This window comes from Salmo salar, chromosome ssa04 (genome assembly GCF_905237065.1).
Source record: "Salmo salar chromosome ssa04, Ssal_v3.1, whole genome shotgun sequence".
In the NCBI taxonomy this organism is placed as follows: Eukaryota; Metazoa; Chordata; class Actinopteri; order Salmoniformes; family Salmonidae; genus Salmo; species Salmo salar.
Window position 1 is genome coordinate 46,877,269 of NC_059445.1, and position 19,703 is coordinate 46,896,971.

The window sequence follows — 19,703 nt, forward strand, 5'->3', positions numbered from 1 at the left end:
TATATCCATGTCTCACTCACTATATCCATCTCTCACTCACTATATCCATGTCTCACTCACTATGTCCATGTCTCACTCACTATGTCAATGTCTCACTCACTATGTCCATGTCTCACTCACTATGTCCATGTCTCACTCACTCCCTAAGCTGATATTGTTTTCACACTAGAGGCAAAGCTAAGGTCATGGAGATCAGAAGCAGAACATCTTGCTGAAATAATACACATTTTGTAATTTAAATATACACTACTGGTCAAAAGTTTTAGAACACCTATCATTCCAGGGTTTTTCTTTATTTTGACCATTTTATACATTGAAGAATAATAGTGAAGACATCAAAACTATGAAATAACACATATGGAATCATGTAGTAACCCAAAAAGTGTTAAACAAATCAAAATATATTTTATATTTGAGATTCTTCAAAGTAGCCAAAGTTGACAGTTTTGCACACTCTTGGCATTCTCTCAACCAGCTTCATGAGGTAGTCACCTGGAATGCATTTCAATTAACAGGTGTGCCTTCTTAAAAGTACATTTTGTTACGTGAAGTGGAACAGGGAAACCCAAGAGCAGACTCGGATGAGGAGACTGGGATGAAGTAACCAAGGTATTTATTGAAACACAGGGGGAAGATGGAGTGCAGGTCAAGGGAAGCTCGGGTGGGTTGCAGGAAACCAGGTGCTGAGGCTGAGGCTGGAGCAAGAGGGATTGGGACAGGGTAGGCAGGTCCGGAGGGGAATCCAAGGGAGCAGTAGAGTGGGGAATCCAGGGCAGAGTAGCAGGATGAGGGGACTGGAGACAAGGACCAGAGTCAGAGCGGGCAGAATGAGCAGAGATTACGATCTGGCGGTGTGGAAGTGGGAGGACTGAGTATTTGTGAGTGAGGTCTTGATTATGGAACAGGTTGCAGCTGGTGGGGATCTGCTCTGACTCCAGCACACCTGTCTCCACCCACACAATCACACACAGAGGGAGAGAGCACTGGGGAAGTGGAGGCACAGGATGAGCAGTAGATGGCGTGGCAGGAGCAGATGTAACAAATTTGTGGAATTTCTTTCCTTCTTTATGTGTTTGAGCCAATCAGTTGTGTTGTGACAAGGTAGGGGTCGTATACAGAAGATAGCCCTATTTTGAAGACCAAGTCCATATTATGGCAAGAACAGCTCAAATAAGCAAAGAGAAAGGACAGTGATCATTACTTTAAGACATGAAGGTCAGTCAATACGGAACATTTCAAGAACTTTAAAGGTTTCTTCAAGAGCAGTCGCAAAAACCATCGAGCACTATCATGAAACTGGCTCTCATGAGGACCGCTACAGGAAAGGAAGACCCAGAGTTACCTATGCTGCAGAGGATAAGTTAATTTGAGTAATCAGCCACAGAAATTGCTGCCCAAATAAATGCTTCACAGAGTTCAAGTAACAGACACATCTCAACATCGACTGTTCAGAGGAGACTGTGTGAATCAAGCCTTCAGGGTCGAATTGCTGCAAAGAAACCACTACTAAAGGACACCAATAAGAAGAAGAGACTTGCTTGGGCCAAGAAACACAAGCAATGGACATTAGACGGTGGAAATTTGTCCTTTGGTCTGGAGTCCAAATTGGAGATTTTTGTTTCCAACCGCCATGTCTTTGTGAGATGCGATGTGGGTGAACAGATGATCTCCGCATGTGTATTTCCCATTGTAAAGCATGGAGGAGGAGGTGTGATGGTGTGGGGGTGCTTTGCTGGTGACACTGTCTGTGATGTATTTAGAATTTAAGGCACACTTAACCAGCATGGCTACGACAGCATTCTGCAGCGATACGCCATCCCATCTGGTTTGGGCTTAGTGGGACTATCATTTGTTTTTCAACAGGACAATGACCCAACACACCTCCAAGCTGTGTAAGGGCTATTTTACCAAGAAGGCGAGTGATGGAGTGCTGCATGAGATGGTTTGGGAAGAGTCGGACCGCAGAGTGAAGGAAAAGCAGCCAACAAGTGCTCAGCATATGTGGGAACTCCTTCAAGACTGTTGGAAAAGCCTTCCAGGTGAAGCTGGTTGAGAGAATGCCAAGAGTGTGCAAAGCTGTCATCAAGGCAAAGGGTGGCAATTTGAAGAATCTCCAATATAAAATATATTTTCATTTGTTAAACACTTTTTGGCTTACTACATGATTCCATATGTGTAATTTCATAGTTTTGATGTCTTCAATATTATTCTACAATGTAGAAAGTAGTAAAAATAAATAAAAAACCTTGAAAAAACCTTGAATGAGTAGGTGTTCTAAAACTTTTGACCAGTAGTGTAGCTCATTGAAATTGAAACAGAAAACTAAGCACTTCAAGTAGCTGGTAACTTCCACATTTTGGCAAGTAGAAAGATATTGCCTTTTTGCAGTAATTGCGGCAGTGTCTACCCTTGTTTTTCTTGTATAGTACAGCGGGACAACACAAATGGTTATGAACAAAGAGAGGGAGAGTGCCTGACAAGAACAAGAGGCCGGGAAGACGACTCGACCGTTCTCTAAAGGGGGATAAATTGAGCCCAAAATAACAGCGGGCGGCTAATCCACTCTCCTTGGGAGTTGGGAGTCTGTAAAAGTCACAAGCTGGTTGATCCTAAAAAGTCTGGTGTGCCTCGTCACCTGCCCAATCCCCTGTCCCAAAACACAGGCTGCATTATCCATATCCAACTCTGTGACGGAGAACAGACAAACGCAAAGAACAAAACATTGAACAGCTGAATTGTGATGCCTATAGCCCAGACATTGGAAAAATAAATTGAGATGGCTAAAGCATTACTTTGTAGCCTTAATCTTATGGCTAGAGGTCTCTGAAATGATGAGAAAGACCATACCCTGGGACAGATGGTTAAGTCAGGGAGGGATGACTTCTTGCCAACTAATACTGCAAGCTTCGTTAGCATTTGTATATACCTCTATCATCACTACAGAAAGCAAAACAGGGTAATCACTAGAATGTGTGTCTGGCTGTATGTTTAATGGACTTGTTTGTTATGGAATGGATAAGTTGACCTATTGAAAATCACTTCCAATTCCCCATATATTTTTTTGCAAATATTATATATATATACACACACACATATACATATTCCCATACAGTACCAGTCAAAAGTGTGGACACACCTACTCATTCAAGGGTTTTTCATTATTTTCTACATTTTTTTAATTAGGCAAGTCAGTTAAGAACAAATTCTTATTTTCAATGACGGCCTAGGAACAGTGGGTTAACTGCCTTGTTCAGGGGCAGAACGACAAATTTGTACCTTGTCAGCTCGGGGATTTGAACTTACTAGCCCAACACTCTAACCACTAGGCTACCCTGCCGCCCCATTGTAGACTAAACTATGAAATAACACATATGACATCATATAGTAAGCAAAAAAGTGTCAAACAAATCAAAATCTATTTTATATTTGTAAGGGGTGCGTACTGGCGGCAGAGAAGTCAGACGCAGGAGAGCAAAAACTGTGTTTCCAACGGCGCAGTTTAATAATAAAAACCCACTGGAAAACAGAACAATCAATAAATGGGTACAAAACCCGACGCACACCAGACATAACGTGCACAAGCACTTACAAAAAAACAATACCGGACAAGGACATGGGGGGAACAGATGGTTAAATATACAACATGTCACTTATGGAATTTTGTATGTAAACTTCTGACCAACTGGGAATGTGATGAAAGAAATAAAAGCTGAAATAAATCATTCTCTCTGCTATTATTCTGACATTTCACATTGTTAAAATAAAGTGGTGATCCTAACTGACCTAAGATAGTGAATTTTTACTAGGATTAAATGTCAGGAATTGTGAAAACCTGAGTTTAAATGTATTTGGCTGAGGTGTATGTAAACTTCCGACTTCAATTGTATATTTTGTTTATTCTACTCCTGTCCTTCCTCTATCCTCAACCTCTCCCATCTCATTCTGATGTCCATCTGGTTTGATTTCTATTTGCAATATCTTTCAAACTGTGCTCTTTCACAAAAGTTCTTAACCCATAAACGTTTTTCGGACACAGTATGTTTTACATTAGTTATCTTATTGTTTGTTGTTATTAGTCCCAACCTTCAGCTCCATTCAACCCCTCCCATCTATCTTTTAACACCATCCATATTGGATTTCTATTTGCCATATATTTTTCAACTGTCCTGTGATGTTTCAGAAAAGTTCTGAACCTTTCTATTCTCATTGTTTCTTCAGATATAGTAAATTGAAAATAAAACTTTTTGCAAAATATTATTATTTTATTGATCAGCTATCTGCAGGGTTAGCTCCAGGTAAATATTGCAATTCTTCAGCTATTACTGGATCTGTGACCAAAAACAAGCAACATACAGTATGGACAGTACCAAAACAAATGATCTAATGATTCTGCCTCTACGCAGCAAAATCTGCAGAGCTGGGAAGGTTGTATCCTCCATATAAATAACATTATGTTGGTTGCAAGAATTCTGTGTAATAATTTAAATTGAAAAATGTTTAATCCGGCATCGTTTTGCGTATCAGTTCATACACCATGTGCCATAGAATCGGTACGCCAAAAGTCTCTTTTGCGATCTATATGGCACGGCTGTCCATTTTTTGGTCCTTAAATGAAACTGGTATATTTTCTTTAACCAATTAAGGTCTTTAATGCTGGGCCGACAGACCATTTCTTTACTTTTTCCTCCTTCCACTTCCTCTTCCATTTTTGCGGTAATGCTGCAATTAGTTGGTTGTAATTTTGGGTAAAGCAGACATTTATCTATGTTTTTGTTAGCTGCATGTATGATATAATTCCACCAGTCCTATGATATAATTGAAGATGAAGATTATACCTTTTTTTTGTAGTATATTTGAGTTTTACCACAATATTTGTTGTGTAATTTGTTCTGTCCTTTCTGGTGGATTAAATTGAAATTTCAACCAAATTTCTATGGCTTGTTTTAAAAATAGCAATATTTGGGAGATGATTTCCTTTTCAAATAACTGAAAGTGAGAGGTTGTAATCTGAATAAAGGGAAAAAGGCCTTTCTTGAACATAGGGTATTCTTATTCATATTCTTACTAATTTGCTAGAGAACCAGTTTGGATTTAAGTATAACTTTTGTTTGACTGAAGCCTTTATTGAGAGGTCTAATGCTTTAATATTTAATAATTTCTTTCCTCCAAATTCATATTCATTATATAAATAAGTGTCACGACTTCCGCCGAAGTCAGTCCCTCTTCTCGCTCGGGCGGCGTTCGGCGGTCGACGTCACCGGCCTTCTAGCCATCGCCGATCCACTTTTCATTTTCCATTTGTTTTGTCTTTGTTTTACACACCTGGTTTCAATTCCCCAATTACATGTTCATTATTTAACCCTCTGTTTTCCCCATGTTTTATTGTAATTTCGGTCCGTTGTTTGTGGGCTTGGTATTTCTTCATGTATTTGGAAATTTTGAGTAAAGTTCATTGTGTTACTCATCTCGGCTGTCCTGCGCCTGACTCCTCTGCACCAGCTACACCCAGAACCTTACAATAAGCCTGTTTAATTTTGTCTGGCTTGCCGTTCCAAATAAAACGGAATCGTTTTTTCTCAAATAATTTAAAATACTGTGCGCTAAACTGTGCGCTAAACTGTAAACTGTGCACTAAAAACTAAACTTTATTAAGAAGTGAGAGAAAGGCCAGTGGAGGAGTGGTGTTACAGTGATGTCATGCCAGTGGACGTTTTCTCCACAAGACCATAAGAAAATATGTAAACTAGGATATGACCAAAGAGTTAATCAGGGTAAACTGGGATATGACCAAAGAGTTAATCAGGGTAAACTGGGATATGACCAAAGAGTTAATCAGGGTAAACTGGGATATGACCAAAGAGTTAATCAGGGTGATTTTTCCACAAATAGACAGGTATTTTCCTTTCCATGGCAGCAAGATCTAGTTATTTCGGGATATGTATACCGAGTATGTCCACATCACCATCAGACCATTTTATTGGTAAACTACACGATAGTGTAAAAGTACAAAAAAATTGTGATCCAACATGTAATATAGTACACTCCAGAGAGGTTAGAAAAAGTATCTAGATCCTCTATGAGGCTGTGGAGGGATCCAAGTTGTCGATTTAAAAGAAAACATGAATCATCAGCGTACAATGACACCTTTGTTTTTAAGCCCTGGATTTCTAAATAAAAGCTTTACTTAAGCTCTTGGGAACCAAGAACATTTTAATGTAATATAAATAGAGGGGAAAATTCAGAAAGGCTACAGATTCACAGAGAGGAGTGAGTGGTGTGCTGCTGTCCTCAGCACGCTGACAGTCCACAGACGGGTTACTGGGCCTCCTCCCTCTGCATTACCATTCACCACTTCCTCAACTCCACATTCAGACACAAAGCGGAGGGTCCTGGAGTTGGCCCAGGAAGCAGCATCCCTGCAGCCTCTCAGCAGAAACAGCTCTGTCAAACTCAGTTAGCCTACCCCCTCAGAGGAGGGCTGCCTCTGCCTGCCTTTCCCTCCATCCCGCAGCAACCGAGGAGCTTTCACATCAAGCCATGCCTCAGTTCAGACGGCCCGGCCGTCAATCCACACAGCAGCAAAGGTAAACAGCCTGGCACCTCACAAGCAGAGGTCTTCGTCAGTTTGATTACACAGTGAGTGTCTAGGGGCCGAGGAGGGCCGGGGGGAGCAGCGGAGGGCGACCCAGCCTCAGGACTGGGCAGCTTTATTAACGGAAGGTAATTGCATTGGAGCTGTGAGGTAGGCAGGCAGGCAGGCACGTCTTGGTAAGATCTTTGGGGCGTCTCAAAACCCTCTAGGGTTGTTACTTACTCTCAAAATGAAGGCGACTATAAAAGGAGTTGTGTTTTGCTAATAGCAGTAAACAAAATGGAAACAAGTCATCCCCACGTTGGAGAGGTCAAAGGGGTCGCCAGACTCTGTGCTGAGTGCAGATATGGTTGTGCATGCCTAGCTGTGAAGTGACTCAGAGCACGGGCAGTCAACTGTATGACAGGCGTGCCTATGGGGGTGCCACCTCAGACAGCACGTTCACAACCTCCACCTCCCCAAGAGAGAATGAGTCGGCATCCTACCCAAAGGGCATGTACCACGTTGTCTCTCTTTCGCTCTCTCTCTCTCTCTTCTCTTAGTCACTCTCTCCTCCTCTCTCTCCCTCTTTATCTCTTGCTTCCCTCTCTCTCTCTCTTTGTCCCTTTCACTATCTTTCTCTGTCAAATTGTTTACAAACTTCCACCTCAGATGAACCATCGTGCGATTCCTGCCATGAAAATACAACACATGCCTCCACTACTGTAGTCTTATTACAGATGTTATTATACTTCCGTTGGTGTGAAATCTGCTGCTTTTATGTGGTGTGTGTATGGTGAGCTATGATACATCTGGTGCTACTGTGGTAAATAAATACCAACAGAAAAATATTACAAAACAAATATCGATGGACAGAATCCGCCCTTTGCTGGCCCTGTCTTTTGGGAGGAATGATAAGAGACATGCCTTGTTTATCTGAGTCTCTGTACCTGGACCATCTCTGGGCCTCTCCACACACCACACACTGACAGACAACTGTGATAGCAGCCTTTTGTTCTGCTAAAAGGACAGGGAGGAGGAGAGGGACGTTTTACAGGGAAATACAGCAAATTGTGCAAATTCAGGAAAAGTGAGATGAGTTGATAGCGACATCAAGGACGTCTTCTCAAAGGATGCCTTCAGATGATCTTTGGCACACTATTCGTTCCCACGTCCCGCTCCTCAGCCAGTCTGCGATAAACATCTGGGCTCCCCATTATAGCAGTCATTTCAAAGAAGTGCCTGCTACCAGGCACAGGAGTTACGTCTATGATGCTACTGATGTTAGTGGTGAAAAGCAACAAGAGGGCAACAATGGTACCATCTGCTAGAGAGGCATATTTTTTGCAAGCTTCTTCTTTGGCTAAGAGCTTGTTAGAACAACCCAGAGCAATTATAGTATATACTGTCTTTTTGGGATGACATTACATGCCTTTTGGGGCCTCGCGTAGTCCATTAAAATGATTTCTCTTATGTTCCTCCCTACTTTCCCCACCGTTCTCTGAAGATGACTCACAATGTGAGAATATTAGGGTTTGAATTGATGCATGTCTCAATGGTAGGCAGTTTTTGGTGTTTACCTGACTCCCAATTGTAACAGCAAAGCTTAAAAACAAACAATGTTATTTTCTCTAACAGACAGACAAGAGAATAAGCATGTTTACCCCAGCCCTGCATACAGACAGTGTGTGTTGTGTGTGAACTGTGGGCAGCCCACTCTCATCCCCTACTGTCATAGTTCCCTTTCTCTGTTTGCCTCCATAATCCAGATTTAATCCTGGGATGTACACACAGCAAAGGCTCATGTGCAGAGACTCCCCCACACTCGCCCGGTAACTCTCAATACACCCCAGTCCCCACTATCCTCATTTCTCATCTCAATATCCTCTTAAAATGATATTGAAGAGTGAACAGCTCTGTGTTGCAACATGTGTTTCCCTCACACTACTATAATATAACTTTTATTGTGATACATAAACTGACACAAAAAGTGAATTGAATAAATTGCCCATTGTTGTGTTTCCTCATAGAGTGGAGTACATCTGAGACAATATACTTTGAGTAACTCCGACTCCCAAACACAAGACTAAAACTGATCTAACAAACTTTGCAGTGTTGGGTTGGACCAGTAGATTGCAGTCTTCGGGGTGTTGTCTGTTTGCCTCTGCCATTCTGACTACTGTGTGTTACAATAACAGGCCTGTAGTCTAATGTACCATGGAGACTATAAGTACACCATGGTACATCTGGATAATGTTCCAGTGAGCTCAACCATCCAGACCCCACATCTCACTGAGCTCCTCTGATTACCATCCTCTCTCTGATTGGCACTGAACCCTTTAACCTGCACACAATTCAGGGAGGAGTTGATTGAAAATAACAAACTCACTGATACTTGTTTTGTCTCTTCCACAACAAGACAAACAAGAGCTGAATATGTAATCGCCAAGTAAAAAATCGGTGTGTGTTTCTGATCTTGGAAAAGTTCAAATAAAAAAATAACATGCAAAATGCTCCATCAACGAAACATTGTGCGTTTCTCTCCAGACTAGAAACTATAATAGAATCTGTGTCTGCTGTGGGTGTGAATCTGAGCCTGCCCTTGCTGAGGCATAGTGTGTCTCCAGAGGCGATGGGGTGAGGTCAGCTGTGTGATGATTGGCCATCCCTATTCTCGCCGCATCTCTACTGTGACTGACTGACGGGGTGTCATCTGCCATTCAAATGACAGCTCAGAACAGCAGAATATCTCGTCGGCCAGGAGACGTCAGTCTGTTCCATTGTGGTAGGGGACAGGGGCCTCGCTTGATGTGACAACATTGGATTTCTCCGATAACACGCTGCCGACATAGGGCTGATAACACGCTGCTGACATAGGGCTGATAACACGCTGCTGACATAGGGCTGATAACACGCTGCCGACATAGGGCTGATAACACGCTGCCGACATAGGGCTGATAACACGCTGCCGACATAGGGCTGATAACACGCTGCCGACATAGGGCTGATAACACGCTGCCGACATAGGGCTGATAACACGCTGCTGACCTAGGGCTGATAACACGCTGCTGACATAGGGCTGATAACACACTGCCGACATAGGGCTGATAACACGCTGCCGACATAGGGCTGATAACACGCTGCTGACATAGGGCTGATAACACACTGCTGACATAGGGCTGATAACACGCTGCCGACATAGGGCTGATAACACGCTGCCGACATAGGGCTGATAACACGCTGCTGACATAGGGCTGATAACACGCTGCTGACATAGGGCTGATAACACGCTGCCGACATAGGGCTGATAACACGCTGCCGACATAGGGCTGATAACACGCTGCCGACATAGGGCTGATAACACGCTGCTGACATAGGGCTGATAACACGCTGCTGACATAGGGCTGATAACACGCTGCCGACATAGGGCTGATAACACGCTGCCGACATAGGGCTGATAACACGCTGCTGACATAGGGCTGATAACACGCTGCTGACATAGGGCTGATAACACAGTGCTGACATAGGGCCAGATGCATGGAGAGTCAGACTGAAAGACCCTGAGGGCACACACGCACACTGCCCCCTGGGAAAAAACTGGCAGAAGCAATGTTGTTTCCACGTCATTTCAACCCCAAAAACACGTGATGATGTTGAACCAACGTGGAAAACGGATTGGATTTGTAAAAAGTCATTAACGTAAGGACATTTTGTCTTTTTTTCACCCAACGTTTAACCTAAATTCAATGATATGGTGACATTTTTTTATGATTTTACGTTGAATTCCAGGCTGCATCACATCAGGCTGTGATTGGGAGTCCCATAGGGCGGCGCATAATTGGCTCAGCGTCGTCCGGGCTTGGCTGGGGTAGGCCGTCATTGTAAATAAGAATTTGTTCTTAACTGACTTACCTAGTTAAAGGTTAAAGAAAAAAGAAAAAATATATAAAGAATTCACGTTAGCTGAAAACTCAAGCATTCATACACGCATGCATGCGTACTAGCCTACATACACACCTGTGCATAGATACATACTGACCTACACACACTTTATCCATCCATATGTTGCTTTGTATATTGCAATATTTTCTGAACAGTGAATAAAACATGACAGATGAAAAAATAAATATGCAAGAGTACAGGATTTACTATCAAGGTCAGGCTTGTTCGATAGAGTGATGTTCTTGTTTCGACTTTAGGAAATCACACTGCAGTAATACGTCAGAAAATAAATTGCAGACTAAATTGTATTGAGTGAATTATTGACAAGGTCTACAGCTAATAATTATGGTTCCAACAAGCACATTAAAACTAATGATCTATGAACTGTACATAGATTTACAATTACAATATACATGTAGCGGTGTAGCCTGTGTGGTTGTCTGTAGTTGTCTGATTTACACACACCAACCAGATAGCCTAACTTCTCTATGTTATTTGGGTGTTGGGCGGGATTGGGAAAATAACACACTCACATACGTGTATCACTCAATACCAAAAGCAGTGGCGAGTGAAAAATTATAAAACAAACCAATGTCTCCAAGCCGTTCTCCCTTCCCTCTGTTTTCTACCTGTGAATCATCTAGCTTGAGAAAATAAAAACACACAGACATTTACTTGGAGAGCCATCCACTCAAAGCCTGGTCCCTGAAGTGAAGTCGGCTGATCACATTCACATACAAGTGCTCCACAAGGAACAGCAGATAGATAATACATTTTAAACATGGCTGGAGAGAAGAGTACTATTTCACATACGTTATAATCACACCAGCCTTCAAGGCAGCTTTTTCTCTGTTTTCCAATGCATTGGCAATGTGCAGGGAGAGGGAGCTTCAGCACACAGACATTTAGCACTGTCTGTCTGTCTCGCTGTTCGTCAGAGCTGCTGGCGCTGGCTGAGCAGAATGGCTATATACACCAGGCTTTCATCTCACCACACACATACAATCCTCTCAACTGCAGTGGCCGCTCTACAGAAATATAGGCTGTGGCTGTCCTGGGAGTGTGTGGTTTTGTTTCAGTGTGAATGATGTGAGAAGGATGGGTAGTCCAAGGAAAATTGATTGGTTTGTTTATAATTGGTTTGTTATTTACAAGTACAACAAAATTGACTTTTAGCCAATGTGGCCATATTACATAATATATTTAATCAGTGAACCAAAAGAAAGGTAAAACAATAGGTCAACTCAGGGATGAAAACATTCATAAATGAATGAAAGCGATGATATAATGACTGAATGCAGACAATACATCTCTTTACGTTTTTATTTGATCGACAACAACGAGGGACACAGGAGTCCTCAGCTGGGCTTTGGCCTCATTATAGCCCTATAAAGACAGGAAGCCTTGGGCTCGTCTGGCACCACATGACCACCTTCAGCTGAGTAGGCAACATCCACTTTTCAGGGGAAAAGGTAGACAGACTGTGACACGGCTTCTGCTTTGGACGCGCGCCTCGCTGTTTACAGTCCCCGTGAAACATATTGTATAGCAGGAAGCTATGGCACGTTTGCTAGCTGGCTCTCTGAAGTTGTTTCCAACCGGAATTGTGGTACTCCATCTTAACTCCTCCTCCACATTTACCCGACATTGCAGAAGAGAACCTCCCCCGACAGTTTTTTCCTTTCTCGTCATGACCAGAATATGGAGCATGTAGTTTCAGGCATTTCTTTTACGCCTGCTACGTTAGGTTACCACAGGACGGATTTAATCTGAAAAAAGCCCAACAGACCAATCAATGTGAGGGCTCCTCTGCCAACTAATCGAAAGAGGAGTGTTCTAATTACAGGCCACTCACTGCACAGTCTGCACTGACAGAACAGAACAGAACAGGCTGCCCCGTGGTTCCCCTGAGCGACAATGTTCAATATTTCTGACATGGCAGCAGATGTGAAAACCTCTCAATTATACATGCGGCAGGATCCTCTGGGATCATGGTTAAATACCTCTCAACACAGGGATGAGATGCTCACAACCACAACCACAACCACATCATAGCCCTGTTGGTAGGGAGAGTGCTAGGAGGTAAATGGCAGGAACCGAGTGGCACTCTTCTATAACAGAAAAGCCCAGCAAACCTACACAGGGGACAACAACACAATCAATATATAGATATGTAGCAAGAAGTAGTATGAAGTTGGAAATAAACTAAAACGTTTTATTTTCCTAAGATTAGGATTGGATGGATAGGCATCCACTGGACTGCCTTCTATTCAGGGAAGAAAGCTCTTCTGCAATTGTCAATCAGTTTAAGATAACATCTTGAATTGTTTTGTACTTGCACAGCAATATCTACAGAAAACACATCACCAAAATCTAATATTCTGCTTTATCCGATTGCCATCGTTGTCTGAATGCATACCTGTGCAAGTGTGTGCAGCTTTGGTTGTGTGTGTTTGCTTATGTGTGTGTCCTTTAAACTGCCTCCTTTAAACAAATCACAGAAAGGTTCTCCTAAAATGGAATTTGTTTTGTGGGGGGGGAGTGATTGGAGTGAGCTTTTTAAGTAGTCAGGCTGAATTTAGTAGTCAGCTCCCATGGCTGGTGTGGTATAACAAAACAAACTGCCATCTGAGTCAATGTAGGACACCACAAAGGATGGTACTATTTAGCTAACTTGTCTGAAAAAGCAAAGTGCGTAAGTCAGACACACTACCAATACCATTGTGTTTGGCTTTGCCCATTTTCAATTACTTGTGAAGCTGCTATCCCCTTCCTTGATCTATCCACAACATCATTATCTCACTCTGCTACTTACAATATGTTTACCCTTCCTGATGAATTCAATTACATCTTTTCAGAGGAAATTACTGTGGGGGTGGCCCTGCCTGGCTGAGGTCAACGTTGGCTGTGAATACTAAAGCTACTCCTCCAAACACATTACACAGGCTATTACCTGTTGCCTTCCACACGGTGCTACCCAGCCGAGCTAGGGCCTCTGTGCCGGCCCAGATGAAGTGCTTTCTAGATGGCATCTGGCATTCAGAACAGGGGGAAGAGAGCTGGAGCTATCCCTGGGCCTAATTGTTTCAGAGAGCCAGCTCCTCTGCAGCCCAAGCACACGCCACTCCTGATTAGAGAGGTGTGTACGCAGCCTGGCAGAGTGTGAACTCTGGAGTGGGGGACTGGGGGAGGGGCTCACCACACTGACATTTTTTTTTTTTTGTGGGACAGTGATTGTAGGATTGATAAGGCAAAAGGCCCAAGGGACGGCAGCTAAAAGCTCAGCCCACTCTGCTCTGCCTTGACGAGGTAGCAGCAGGCAGCACTCTATTCAGCTGACAGACGAAGGTCAGAGGTCAAATGGAGGTGGACACGAGAGGCAGAGAGGGAGGGAGAATCCACTTAATCTACATTGCCACTGATGTTGGCGAGTCACGTTTTTTCAATCCCTGACCCTCTCTTAACCGCTTCTTGCCTCGACCCTCTCTGTTGAGAGTGATATATCATAAAAGGATTGGCTGTGAGTGATGGGATCCGCCTCTGAAGAGATTTCTTATTTCCGTCGCTGCACGCATGGCCTGGGTGAAATGGGCTGCAGTCGGTGTGAACCCTCTAAATGTGCTTCACCCCACTGGAGATTACCAGGAGAGTGACGAGAGGAACCGTCACGATCTGAAAACGGATGATAAGTCCTCCTGAAGAACCTGCTCATCAAATCCTTATCTATCACCAAAGAGCCATACCCAGGGCCACTTAGAGTGAAGCAATGGTAAACAGCCATGAAAGGTTCCATGATTTTCTCTAGGCTAAGGTTTTGACGACTAAAGCAACCCCTTATTTATACAAGAACAACGGAATTAATTCTACATTGACTACATACAGCAACAAAATGTCAAAGAGAGAATCATTGCAGAGTAAAATAAAATGTAAATGAATTCAGAGATTATTTTAACAAGATATTTACAGAATAGTTTCCACAAAAATATAAACCTTTTAAACCACATTTAAAAAGATGATGACTGACATTACAATGCACGTGACATACTGTAAGAGCAGAAAGCCTTATCAGATGGAGAGCTAACAAATGACAGCATAAAGCCAGGCTGTATGCTCCACCTGGGAGGCCGAGAGAGGCAGAGAGGCAGAGAAGCAGGGAACGGCACTGTCAGGCGCCAAGCCCGGAAAAGGGGTCATTCTGGCATAATGACTCTCATTTACAATTGACAAGCTGAAGGAAAGCGAAACTAATTATGACAGCGTGCAGATGCTGAATGGCCCTTGATGAAGTTAATCACCAGTAATCCAGAAAACAGGTGTTGAACATTTTCTATCCCCTCCTCTGAAATTACAGGATGATCACAATTCAAGAACGTGCAGTATAATTGAATGGGACGTCTGCTGCCTGCCTGTGTGCCACCCACTCCCACCACCTTCCTAAAAACTCTGTGAGGAAACGATTACTCCGGATCACCATGAATGACAGGCTTTCTCTCCTCGCTCTGAAATGAGATGGGGGTGTCACTCATTTATCTTTAACGCTCCATCCGTGACTAAGTTGATGGTGGCTTTATGAAAGAATTTTAGGCTATAGACTGAATGACTGCATGCTATAGATTAAGAGTGCATCAACTTACATAAGCTTGTAATTCTATTGAGAAATCGTCGATATTTGATTTTCTATGTTGTCTACAGTAGAGCTATCTGAAAGTGGAACTAGCTACCCCCCCCTCTCTCTAAAAATATCAAGCTCCTAACAAAACTTGGGGAGGGCAACTGTGTCCCCAAGAGCAAAAATAAAATATGGACTTTCAGTGAAAACCTCTGTCGTGCAATTTAAATTGATTTGCCATACTTAGAGTAATAAGTACCTGTTTCCAGGCATATTCCAGCCCCTGAACCCCCATCTAGCACAAATCATGGGTAATAATCCTCTATTCTTCCACAAGGCTCTGTTGAATGGCTCATTATTCTAATCATAGACTTTCATCTTTAGTACAATATTCAAACCGACAGTGGCGTGTCAAGGAGAGCTCCATCAACCAGGAGGGGCTCGTAATTGATTTAATGAGATGCAGGATACATAAAACATCCCCAAACTCAATCTCCTAGATCCCACCCTGCACATGTTAGCACATTCAGATAATGTGGGACACTGTACAGAGATAATGGGCCCCGAAATTCTGTGAAAATGTTGGAAACACAAACTACCACACACAAACCAAGATATCCAAACAAAGAATGGGAAATAGTTTGTGTGTGCGTGTGTGTGTGTTCGCGCGCCTGAGTATTGTCGAGAGCATGAATAGCATGCATGATAGCCGCTCTTTAAAGACAAAGGAGAAAGGTGAAAGGTCAGACCTTAAAATAGCTTAAGATAGATGGTGATCACTGAGCAGTAATTACCCTGTCAAGATGAATACCATTCCATTGTATTTCAAGGTGTTAAGCAATTTGTCTCTAGCCAAAGCTTTGAATCCAGGCTGACATCAGCCATACAAAGAAAAGTGAAGCAAGGCTTGGTTTTCTGCTCCGTGAAAGTCTGATGCATTAAAAGCATTGCTCAAGTTTACTCAGAAAAAAACACCACAAGGGCACATTTACACCACTGATTGTTATCATTAAATATCTTCAGCCTTGAATGCACTAATGCAAACTATCAAAGGTTACTTTGCTCTAAAAAAATACTGTGTGCATTTTGTTCCTTCTTCCAGGTGTCACGACTTCCGCCAAAGTCGGTCCCTCGCCTTGCTCGGGCGGCGTTCGGCGGTCGACGTCACCGGCCTTCTAGCCATCGCCGATCCACTTTTCATTTTCCTTTTGTTTAGTCTTTGTTTTACACACCTGGTTTCAATTCCCCAATTACATGTTCATTATTTAACCCTCTGTTTTTCCCATGGTTTTTGTGCGTGTTTGTTCGTTGTTAAGTGGTCAGTATTTCTGTGAGCTGGTGTGTTTCCCAGCGTGGAATATATTGTTGCTTTATTTTCGAGTAAAGTTACGTTTTTACTCAGTTCTGTGTCCTGCGCCTGACTTCGTCCGACCCGCCACACACTGACACTTGACACCAGGAGTGTTCAGCGGTGAGCGAGGGATGCTGTTCAGCTGGTGTGTTTACGGGGAGGCTGTTGGAATTCTTTAAGCAGTCTGCAATTAATTGATCTTATACTAACCATTATGGGCTGTCACGACACACAGAAGCTGTTGTTTACTTGATGCTCTGTCGTTAGGCCTAAATAATGCAGTCATAATAATGACTCAACATATGACATAAACAGTTATGCCTGGTGTCAGCTGTCAGCTACTGTAACTTCATATCATGTCTTTAACTGTTATTTTGGTTATGTAATTGGTCAGCTGACCAAATCAATGGCTTGTATCATGACAGTGTAAAGTCAGTTGTCATAATTTGACTGTGACGACTTCCGCCGAAGTCGGCTCCTCTCCTTGTTCGGGCGGCATTCGGCGTCATCGGCTTTCAAGCCATTGCCGCTCCATTTTTCATATTTCCATTTGTTTTGTCTTGTTCCATTCACACCTGGTTTTCATTCCCTAATCACACTGCATGTATTTAGTCCTCTGTTCCCCTCCATGTCTTTGTGTGAAATTGTATTTATGTTATGTGGGCATTGTTACGCGCCATACTTTTGTCTATGTTCCGTGTTTGGGTACATTTATGTACTTTTGAGCTTTTGTTGGACCGGAATAAAAAGTGCGCCTGTTCACTACACTCTGTTCTCCTGCACCTGACTTCACCTCCAGTACACACCCTTAACATTGACACCAGGAGTGAATACTTTTTTTATTAAATCTAGTTATATAAGTATTTATTGGTCTGTCATCATCTGTGAATAAAGGGAACGTACACAACGCATTATGCCGATGAGAAATCAGTGTACGACATTGAAATAGCCCTTGAACATATTGGCCTACTGTACAGGATGACTGCAATAGAGAGAAGAGTGGGAAAGCTGTTGACGCAGCCTGTCGGCCTGTTTATACACTCTCACAGTTAGTACTCTATACGCAATCCTCTAAGCTCCTTAGACAAATAGCTAATGGTTTCACACAGAGGGAATTTGCAATTCATAGGGTCTTATTCATAAAGTATTTGATGGGATCTCTGTGTAGAGAGCCTGAAAGGTGCATGGCATGAGTTATTTACATGACATTATGGATACAGAATAAATTGCATGTCTCATGATGCATAGACTGGCTCAGATGAAGTTCATGTCAGTCAACAGTATCGATCCAGTTTCTATGAAAAAGAAACATGACTGAAAAACTAAACTCATAGATAAGAGGTTAAATATTCACTTGCTCAGAGGCAAAAGGAACAAAATAATGTGGTTTCTCATAATCATAGGGATGACTTTTGTGGAGAGAAAATAGTAGGCTAGCCTAAACTGGTTTAAGACATTTAAAAGTCACATAATTGAAGAAAGATTGGGATATTGTTTACAGACTACAAAGTTCGAGTGACATGGCTTTATAAAACTGTGTGGACAGAGCATAAATAAGTGAGACCATTGCACCTAAAAAATATATATATATATTTGTTTTAAAGACCGTTGCACTGTGCAATGGGTAGAGGCGCTTCCCGCTGTAGCACTCAACTGTGTCAAACAGCTCGGTCAGTAATCTTCATCTTCCTGAGCATTAGTCTCTTAATCACCGTCTGCCACATGGACCATCTCACACAAATAGTAAAGGTCTGCTCACCCCGGTGTTGCGTAAAATGTTGTTCTAGGCTACTCCTAATTGTATGCTATATTATTGAATAGGACTTTTCATTGATGTTTCTTAACCAGAAAGGCAGTGTTGTATGCCATTAATATTATATTCCATTACAGTTGTCCTTTGAATCCGGTTGTCAAAAACCAAAACAAACGTGTTGTGATAGAGAGTACAAAGTAGACTCCTAAAATGTTTTTTACAAACCCCTTGCCCATTTTAATGAATCAAGCAATATGATCAGTAACTATGTTAATTGAGAGTGTATGTTGTGTTTGGTGCAATATTTACATTTGTATTCCATACATTTACAGCATATATTTATGTATTAACTAAGGGCATGCTTAACTTTTGTTCCATGAGTTTATTATGACTAAGGAGAGCTCTAGCTTGATTAAATGTATATAATGATGCAAACACACCCAGTGAAACATTTTTAAATATTACATCATGTTTTAAAGGAATTAAGTAAGTCACTTAAGTCCCTGTGACGTTTTCTTTCTGCTTCCAAGTACTAAGGGCTTTTGGGGGATTTTACTTTATTGTAGACAGACCGGGACGCATGCGAGGATATCAGGGACAGAATACAGATCCTTGTCCTTAATGGACTTATGCATATAAATATAGAACTATATTAAGAGCACAAACACACTTGTAGAACTGGTGCCAGGAACAGTTGATACCATACGCGGAGCCGTAGGGGCTGATATCGCAAATAGCCTACTATCGTAGCAGACTGACATTAAAACATAGTCATTTTCTCCAGAACTCCAGGTAGGACTGAATCTATGTCTTACCTTGCCCATGTATGCTTGTCACCGCAGCAGCGAGAACCAACACCGTAAAGATGACGTGTAATTGGTCGTCTCTTCTTATACACATGTCTACTGAAGTCGAAGTCGCTCTCTGCTCACAGAATACGTCCTTATATTAAATACTTTCCAGAGCAAAATAAGCAAACGGAGAATAAAATGTCCGTGAGGTCTGTGAAACACAGAGAAAGACGTGCTGCTTTTGCACTTATTTAGCAAGTCGAGCAATAAGCAGATCTGACAACAATCAACTGAAACGCAGAGCCCGTTTAATTGTAACGCTCAGTAAACGGATTCCTGGCTCTCTGTGCTGTCAGAACCGTCAAGACAGCTAATACGCCGCTGACGCTTCAGCACCATGGACAGCTCCTAGCGTCAGCAAACGGTACAACTTCCGCCCCGAGGAAAAGTTACTACTCCGTATAGGACTGTGCATTTCAAATGCGCAACAAATCACATGCCTTTTTTGTGGTTAGATATTTAAACTTTTTCAATGACTCTGGCATGTATGCATGCATGTTATTGCTATAATTTTGAGAACTCGATGATAAGCATATATCAAAACTAAAAAGTGAGCAATAGCTACATTTCAGTGTTTGTTATCATTTAAATCAGTTACTGTTAACAATAAGGGGAAAGTGCTTTAT

The 19,703-nt window shown here is 42.3% G+C and overlaps 1 protein-coding gene across 6 annotated transcripts in view; it reads right to left on the minus strand.

The window, feature by feature from the left end:
• LOC106603277 (seizure protein 6) overlaps positions 1-19,418 on the minus strand; it is a 254,630-nt gene extending 235,212 nt beyond the window's left edge. For all 6 annotated transcript variants that reach the window (XM_014196718.2, XM_014196716.2, XM_014196715.2 and 3 more), the window contains exon 1: positions 19,042-19,418. In XM_014196718.2, coding sequence (XP_014052193.1) covers positions 19,042-19,126 — 85 coding nt within the window. In that variant the 5' untranslated portion in view covers positions 19,127-19,418. The remainder of the gene's footprint in view (positions 1-19,041) is intronic.
• Between the last annotated feature and the right edge of the window lie 285 nt (positions 19,419-19,703).